This window comes from Salmo trutta, chromosome 18 (assembly GCF_901001165.1).
Source record: "Salmo trutta chromosome 18, fSalTru1.1, whole genome shotgun sequence".
In the NCBI taxonomy this organism is placed as follows: domain Eukaryota; kingdom Metazoa; phylum Chordata; class Actinopteri; order Salmoniformes; family Salmonidae; genus Salmo; species Salmo trutta.
Window position 1 is genome coordinate 26,191,562 of NC_042974.1, and position 9,198 is coordinate 26,200,759.

The following is a 9,198-nucleotide window of genomic DNA, read 5'->3' on the forward strand; positions in this document are numbered from 1 at the left end:
CCTTTCACCGTCATGCTGGACTCCTCCCCTAGCTATCTAATGGACTTTAACTCAATCCGGCTCTGAAACAAAAACAAAAAACACATAGAACTAAGTGATTTAACACACCATTTTTACAGTGACAATTTTGACATCAGTTTGCAATAATGAGCGGGAAACCCCTTGTTGTGAACGTGGACAAATGGATTGCAGAGAATGAAAAGGCATTTTTGCCACCGGTGTGCAACAAACTCATGTGAGTAGCAGCCTGGGCTAGTTTCATTTACATATAGTTTCACTTATAGTTGCACACTCTGGTGTCGCTAGACTTGAAATAACTCACTAAATGAACTACAAAGGCTTTATATATCATCCATCATAGATGCCTCAGAAATCCTCTTTAAGCTAATATAAAGCATTTGTAGTTATTTTAAAATGGGACCATGTTATTATCATTTTGAGCTGTAACAAGTACTGTTTACCCCCTGACTATCTACACTAGTCCAATAGAAGTCATTTACACTATGTTGGCAAAGATTGACAAAGGTAATGAATTTCGAGCAAAGTAAATTCTTGGATTATTTTTCTCCACAAGGCATTTTTCTCAGCTGAACATCATGTTTGTTGGAGGTCCCAACAGCAGAAAGGACTACCACATAGAGGAAGGGGAGGAGGTGAGAGAAAATGCCACTATTCACCTATCACATTGGCTAAATGCTGTGGCGTTTGAGTGACCGTTCATAGTGCAGCAAATGGTATTCAAAACCTGCGAGATAAAATTCCTATGCAATGTCCCAATCTGAAAGTAAGCAACAAATGCAAGGACACTACCATGCTATTTAGTTAGCAGTCACTCAGCCACAGTATTATCTTTCCTCACACATGTGCCTGGCCCTCTAAGTGATAATGCCCAAGAAGCCGGTGTTCGGAGGATATATTGGCACTGGTGTTGTTAGGCCCGAGACAAAGTTGAGTATATCCTCCAAACACCGGCTTCAAGGGCATTATCACTTTTATACAATGGGTTACCAACATATTCAAATTATGATTGACATATTTTCATTAAAAACGTTATTTTGATGAATTTATTCATACTATTTCATCTTTCCACGAGATATAGTCCCAACACAAATCTAAGGTTGCTACCCAAGCAGGCTGGTCGTTTGTTCTATTGGTTCGGTTGCCAGAGACGTGACCCAGTCGTTTAGTCTTTTTGTTCTGTATCTAAATGTTCCATTTCCATACTGTCACATAAACTCAATCAGTTCTTCCTACCACAATAGGGACAAATTCCACAAGAATGTTGCACTGTCACCTTTTGGTCAACACTATTTGCTCTGGCTATTTGTCTAGTTGAAGCCCAAAGTAAATTCCTTTACTTTGTTCAAGTGTTTCTCTTTTTTAAAAATCTTTGGTAGTATGAGAATGTCCCACTTTAAACAAACAACGATTTATAAAGGCTTTATATAGCATACATAAAGTCTTCATAAGTACGACATATAAGCTTCACAAATCATTTACAACCTTATCTCGTACTGTGTAAAGGGTGACATAACAGCACAAAGAAAAGGATTGTAATTGCATTTTCAATAACATAATCTAGCCACTGGAGGTCAGCACATTCATATTATAGTGAGGACTATTGGCTGTGATTTGAAGCTGAAGACAACCTCCATATCCTGTATCTGTACCTTTTCTAGTCCGTAGTCATTGCTTTTTACTGATATATCCTCTCTCTGTCTTTTTTGTGTGCAGCTCTTTTACCAGCTGAAAGGGGACATGTGTCTGAAGTTGGTTGAGAATGGCAAACATAAGGATGTGCGTATCCGCGAGGGAGAGGTGAGAGAAATGGCATTCATTCCAAGATTCTCTCACTAAGCCCACTGTTTAAGATAACTGACAGTGCCGTATCAAGCTATGCAGATTTGTTACATTCGTGTTTGTGTCATACACACCCCATGTCCTTCTGTGTCCTTCTGTGGTCCTCAGATGTTTCTGCTCCCAGCTCGGATCCCCCACTCCCCCCAGAGACTGGCTAACACTGTGGGGCTAGTGGTGGAGAGAAGGAGGCTTCAGTCAGAGACAGACTGTTTAAGGTATCACCATCCACCATCTTATCCTTTACCTATATCTCACTCTTCTTACACATTCTTTATCCATCTACAGTTGAAGTCGGACGTTTACATACACCTTAGCCAAATACATTTAAACTCAGTTTTTCACAATTCCTGACATTTAATCCTAGTAAAAATTCCCTGTCTTAGGTCAGTTAGGATCACCACTTTATTTTAAGAATGTGAAATGTCAGAATAATAGTAGAAATAACGATTTATTTCAGCTTTTATTTCTTTCATCACATTCCCAGTGGGTCAGAAGTTTACATACACTCAATTAGTATTTGGTAGCATTGCCTTTAAATTGTTTAACTTGGGTCAAACGTTTCGGGTAGCCTTCCACAAGCTTCCCACAATAAGTTGGGTGAATTTTGGCTCATTCCTCCTGACAGAGCTGGTGTAACTGAGTCAGGTTTGTAGGCCTCCTTGCTTGCACACGCTTTTTCAGTTCTGCCCACAACTTTTCTATGGCATTGAGGCCTTGTGATGGCCACTCCAAGCCTTGACTTTGTTGTCCTTAAGCCATTTTGCCACAACTTTGGAAGTATGCTTGGAGTCATTGTCCATTTGGAAGACACATTTGCGACCAAGCTTTAACTTCCTGACTGATGTCTTGAGATGTTGCTTCAATATATCCACATCATTTCCCTTCCTCATGATGCTATCTATTTTGTGAAGTGCACCAGTCCCTCCTGCAGCAAACATCCCCACAACATGATGTTGCCACCCCCGTGCCTCACGGTTGGGATGGTGTTCTTCGGCTTGCAAGCGTCCCCCTTTTTCCTACATTATGGTCAAACAGTTCTATTTTTGGTTCATCAGACCAGAGGACATTTCTCCAAAAAGTAAAATTTTTGTCCCCATGTGCAGTCGCAAACCGTAATCTGTCTTTTTTATGGCAGTTTTGGAGCAGTTATGTTGATATAGGACTAATTTTACTGTGGATACATATACTTTTGTAACTGTTTCCTTCAGCATCTTCACAAGGTCCTTTGCTGTTGTTCTTGGATTGATTTGCACTTTTCACACCAAAGTACGTTCATCTCTAGGAGACAGAACGCGTTTCCTTCCTGAGTGGTATGACGGCTGCGTGGTCCCATGGTGTTTATACTTGTGTACTATTGTTTGTACAGATGAACGTGGTACCTTCAGGTATTTGGAAATTGCTCCCAAGGATGAACCAAACTCACAGAGGTCTACAAATTGTATTCTGAGGCCTTGGCTGATTTCTTTTGATTTTCCCATGATGTCAAGCAAAGAGGCACTGACACCTCCAATTGACTCAAATTATGTCAATTAGCCTATCAGAAGCTTCTAAAGCCATGATATAATTTTCTGGAATTTTCCAAGCTGTTTAAAGGCACAGTCAACTTAGTGTATGTAAACTTCTGACCTACTGGAGTTGTGATACAGTGAATTATAAGTGAAATAATCTGTCTGTAAACAATTGTTGGAAAGTGACTTGTGTCATGTAGATGTCCTAACCGACTTGCCAAAACTATAGTTTGTTAACAAGAAATTTGTGGTGTGGTTGAAAAACAAGTTTTAATAACTTCCGACTTCAACTGACTTCAACTGACTTCAACCAACTTCAATTGACTTCGAATGTATGTGCCTCACATCCCATTGTCCTTGACCCCCTTACAAGAGAGAGCACTAAAGAGGGCGAGAGGGGTGAGAGAGAAAGAGTGTATGAAAGCATGGCTCTTTGTGGTTTCAGGTACTATGTGGACAACACTTCAGACACCCTTTTTGAGAGATGGTTTTACTGTGAAAACCTGGGGACCCAGCTGGTGCCAGTGATTCAGGAGTGAGACTTATATCATTGATTTTAGTCTGGCAGGAAACATAACACTTTCCAATGGACATTAGTGCTCAGCAGTGTTATACTCAGCTGATGCTGTGTTTCTCAGGTTTTTTGCGTCGGAGCAGCACAGAACAGGCAAGCCAAACCCAGGTGAGTCCCCATCTCACAAAATTACACAATGGGAATGGTGAGCTTCAATAGGTTGACATCAGTTTGGCACTCTACTGACTGAAAATGCATTATGTCCTGATTTGCCAATCTTTTATTTTTGTGTGGTTTTACGTCGGGTCTGTAGATATTTTGCTGTGCTGGTGTATTCCACTACCCGAGAGCCCTGGGCAACTTTCATAAATGGCCACAGGGGCTCGTGGATGGGGGGACGCCATGGGGGGAGAGAAGATTTAGCATTTTTATAACTCATTTCATGCAATTCTACTCATTTTGCCATAGGGCAGATATATTCTTTGCAGTTTTACAGCTAATTACGTGCAATTCTACACATTTTGCCATAGGGTGGAGGCAAATGTTTGCAGTTTTTAATATGATAACTGATGATCAATGGGCCCACCCTGGTCGGTAATTCGACCATGCTTACTACAAGTTTACATAGCTGGCCGCTAGACTAATTAAACCAATCCATAAAATGTTCGCTGATATGGGCTAATTGAGTGACTGCTGATGCACAACCAAATTTGAAATTGCACCTTGTGTATTCTATTATTCTAACTCTAAAGAGTAAGTTAAGACCCCGACTGAGTCCCCCCCAAATTTGAAAAATAATAATAAATAAACTAAAAATAAACTCAGCAAAAAAAGAAACGTCCTCTCACTGTCAACTGCGTTTATTTTCAGCAAACTTAACGTGTAAATATTTTTATGAACTTAACCTGTTGAGGTGTAGGGGGCAGTATTTTCACGGCCAGATTAAATACGTAACCAAATTAAACTGGTTACTACTCTGGCCCAGAAACTAGAATATGCATATTATTAGTATATTTGGATAGAAAACACTCTGACGTTTCAGAAAGTGGAAAGTCTGAGAATTGTAGTTCTTCTTTTCATTCTCTATCGAAACTATAGTTTCTGTGGGGTCACGTTACACTTCCTAAGGTTTCCATTGGCTGTCAACAGCCTTCAGAAAGTGGTTTGAGCATTCTCCTGTCACTGGGCAGATAATAGGAGCTCAGTCACTGAGTGGACTGCCTGGAGACAAAGGGATTGGATATGCTCGATCCCGCAAGCACGCCGTTCCTTCTTTTTCTTCTTGAATGAATATGCTATTGTCCGGTTGGAATATTATCGCAATTTTACGTTAAAAATACCATAAAGATTGATTTTAAACAGCGTTTGACATGCTAAGTAATGGAACATTTTGACTTTTCGTCTCTGGTACCGGGCTCGCGCGTTATGCCTTTGGATAGTGCTCTGAACGCACGAACAAAACAGAGGTATTTGGAAATAAATATGGATGATTTTGAACAAAAATAACATTTCTTGTGGAAGTAGCAGTCCTGGGAGTGCATTCTGACGAAGATCAGCAAAGGTAAGAGAATATTTCTAATACTAATTCTGAGTTTAGGTGACACCGAACTTGGCGGGTGTCTGTATAGCTTGCTGTGATGGTGAGCTATGTACTCAGAATATTGAAAAATGTGCATTCTCCGTAAAGCTATTTTAAAATCTGACACAGCGGTTGCATCCAGGAGTAGTCTATCTGTAATTCTTTAAATAATTGTTATATATTTTGTCAACGTTTATGATGAGTATTTTTGTAAATTGATGTGCACATTCACCGGGGATTTGGTGGGAATACATTTTCTGAACATCACGCGCCAATGTAAAATGCTGTTTTTGGATATAAATATGAACTTTATCAAACAAAACATACATGTATTGTGTAACATAATGTCCTAGGAGTGTCATCTGATGAAGATCGTCAAAGGTTAGTGCTTCATTTAGCTGTGTTTTGGGTTTTATTGACACATGTCCTTGCTTGGAAAATGGCTGTGTGATTATTTTTGTCTATGTACTCTCCTAACATAATCTAATGTTTTGCTTTCGCTGTAAAGCCTTTTTGAAATCGGACAATGTGGTTACATCAAGGAGAAGTGTATCTTTAAAATGGTGTAAAATAGTTGTATGTTTGAGAAAGTAGAATTATGACATTTTGTTGTTTTGAATTTGCCGCCCTGATATTTCACTGGCTGTGTCCCGCAGGTGTCACGCAGCCCTGAGAAGATAAGATTCAACAACTGAGACATAAACTTAACAAGTTCCACAGGCATGTGACTAACAAAAATTGAATAATGTGTCCCTGAACAAAGGGGGGGTCAAAATCAAAAGTATCTGGTGTGGCCACCAGCTGCATTAAGAATACAAGAATACAACTATATTTTATAGAAAAGATACACCCTTTAAGTCTTCATGAAAAATAATAGATGTATGGAATAGGTCACAAGGTGAAACTTGATATATGAGAAAGGAGTATCCAGCAGCCAGATAGATAGCATTTGCTTTGAAGACTGTTCTTATTGTTCAGTCTGGCTCCTAAGACGAGGCTCCGATCTCTTTCCCGGTTCTTCATAGCACAGAAACACCAATTCATTCTATGGCATAAGTAAATTGTCAACTCCAGATACTCCCATCTCATGCAAAATCCCTTCTTGACAGCACGCCTTGACGAGCTCACTGAGGGGAGTGAGCCTCTAGGTCACCTACCCCAGGATAGGTGCAACATCAGAGATGACATACAATGGTTCCAGAACCTACCCCACACATCTTATCTCAGACATTATCTCCCCCAAGGCCAAAGGAGGGAGTGACTAGTGCACAGACATTGTGGAGACAAGTAATTAGTTCCCCATTAATCACACCATCACTTCAAATGGTTTAGAATAGGTAAAGACACGTCCACATATGAAGACAATGTTCCCTCCAGTCCTCTTCTCTTTCTGATATTCTGCATAGCACCATGGACATGTGATAGACAAGCCTGACTTCACCCCTCTCTGGGCCCCAGGTGACTGAGCCCCAGCTGAGGGAGGAAGTGCAACTGCCAACACCAGAGTCCAAAGGGATATATTCTAATAACAAGCATATCATATAAGCATATTATGTAGATAAGACATCTTAATTATCTATGTTACCTAACTAATTCTGATTCTTCCGCCACACCCATCCCTGTCCTATGTATTATCATTTTATGTGCTATCGTAGTGCATAATGTATCGCACTGAGATGCATTCCTGCCTCTGTTTGTCTAGATGAGGTCTTCAGACAGCCTCCCTTCCCCATGAACACCATGCATGTGATGGCCCCCTTCCACTTCAGAGACTGGGTGGACAAACAGCAACCCTCCCTGGCTAGTGGACGCCCCATTGACATGTTTGGGGCCCAGTTTGAGACAGAGGTGACCCTGGCATATCCCAATTATGACTTAGTTATTTTCTGACCTTTCACATCGATTGAGACCTTTCAAAGCGATCAGTCTATACTGAGCGCCCCACTGATTCAAACTCATGACTCACTAATATTGAAAGTTGAATACATGTTGCTCATTTGTGTGTTGATTATGCTGCTCATTGTTGTAGGAGGAGGGAAGTGAGCTATAATTAAATTAGGACTGGTTTATCAGTTTAGTGAGTGTATAGATGATGATGGTGGTGGTGGTGGTGAGGATGATGATGGTGACGATAATGATGCTTCTTCTACTACTCTGTGACAGACCCTCCTGTATGGGCCCGGGCAGACAGAGGCTTGTGAACGAGAAACTGATGTCTGGATATGGCAGCAGGTATGTTTCCAATTACTACTCTATTAGAGTATTTGCATTTCTTTCATGTTATCATGCCTTCAGTATTTATTTCAATTTGTGCTATTTCTCTCTCTTCCTTTACATCTATCTGCTTCCCTCTGTCTATTTGCACGTTGTCTCACGCTCACCCTCTCCTCCTCTATCAGGAGGGATGCTCCCATGTGACTCTGGATGGCCAACAGTTCCCTCTATCCACAGGAGACAGTCTACTCATTCCTGGACACAGCCAGTGAGTGGGATGATGAGTATGATAATAAGAGAAGGAAAAGGACGATTGAGGGGATGTGTGCATGTTTGTGAATGACCCCAAGAAATGGCTTTTGAGGAAAAATGTTGAATTCAAGCAACACAAGAAAAGAGAAGTTAGGCAACTGTCTGTCAGATACAGTAGATGCAGTTATTTTGTGGTTTCGATAGAGGAATCTGTTTGACTTTGTATTTGTCTAATTTCTATGCTGCAGGTACCAATGGAGTCGGGCTGAGGGGAGCGTTTCCCTGTTTGTCGCTCAGAACCCAGACAGGAAGCGTGCATGACCTCTGATGACCACACTCTCTTCTGTGACACACAAGGAAAAAGGAGGGTCAGCAAAAGAGATTGTATGCTCTTTTTCTACAGAGACCATGATTATAACCCTGTCGTAAATTACGTTGAAGAATAACTCTCTGTAATGAACTCAAAGATCAGATATGGAGAGGTAGAGTAAAACAGGGAGTAAAACTATTTGTTATTTTCTGAACAAATTGTAAAGAACATCTTCACAAAGGTAATTTAAATAATAAACTTGATTAAGTTGCAGTATATTTTCATGCTTTCGGAATTAAACCCTTTTTTGGACCCCTGAATGAGTGTTGATTGTATTGAAACTGAACTGTACATTTGTGACTCGTTTCAGGAAACTAGACATATGTTGCACGTCACTAATTCACAGGAGATCCATTTGAATGTAAACTTTTTTTATCAAAATGTCTGTTTTTTTGGCAGAAATGCCTTCTGGAACATGTGAACATTCATGTGCCTTAATAACAAACTTGTATGCCATCTGTAAATTCTAACACAGCTTTTTTTGAAAGATATCCTGTAGTAGAACTGCATAAGTGTTTCTCTCCACTTTCCGAGTTTTGAAATCAGTGGAATTAGAGTACGATAGCTAAGGGGATGGAGAAAACACCTGTCTCCGGATTATATCTTCAAACTAAGGGCAACCATGGCATCCGTGACAGAGAGGGAGAAGCGTCCATCCATGTATATGGGTAAGATAGTCTAGCTAGCTACATTTTCAGATATTACACATTTCAAATTTTGTCAGAAAGTCGTTTTCATTTCAAGTTAAAGTGTAGTGTTATCTAGCCTGCTAATGTTAGCTGGCTGGCTCGCTAGTTAACGTTAGGTGTATGATATCTGTAATAATAATTATTAGTATCTCAGAGACATTTGCTTTGCTAGTTATAGGCTAATGGTAGCTAGCTAACATTGAAGCTGATTC

At 40.3% G+C, this 9,198-nt stretch overlaps 1 protein-coding gene across 1 annotated transcript; it reads left to right on the forward strand.

Annotated features, from left to right (window-relative positions):
• Positions 1-8,557, forward strand: LOC115153081 (3-hydroxyanthranilate 3,4-dioxygenase). Its single transcript, XM_029698126.1, has 10 exons — positions 1-235; positions 575-653; positions 1,735-1,818; positions 1,969-2,075; positions 3,814-3,903; positions 4,007-4,050; positions 7,164-7,309; positions 7,625-7,693; positions 7,861-7,943; positions 8,176-8,557. The coding sequence occupies exons 1-10, from the start codon at positions 147-149 to the stop codon at positions 8,246-8,248; spliced, it is 864 nt and encodes a 287-aa protein (XP_029553986.1). The 5' UTR covers positions 1-146; the 3' UTR covers positions 8,249-8,557.
• The last annotated feature ends 641 nt before the right edge of the window (positions 8,558-9,198 follow it).

Coding starts and splice junctions, on each gene's coding strand:
- LOC115153081 (XM_029698126.1), top strand. CDS start 147: ATGAGCGGGAAACCCCTTGTTGTGAACGTGGACAAATGGATTGCAGAG. Junction 3,904..4,006: donor CTGGTGCCAGTGATTCAGGA/GTGAGACTTATA, acceptor TGTGTTTCTCAG/GTTTTTTGCGTCGGAGCAGC. Junction 7,944..8,175: donor CTCATTCCTGGACACAGCCA/GTGAGTGGGATG, acceptor TCTATGCTGCAG/GTACCAATGGAGTCGGGCTG.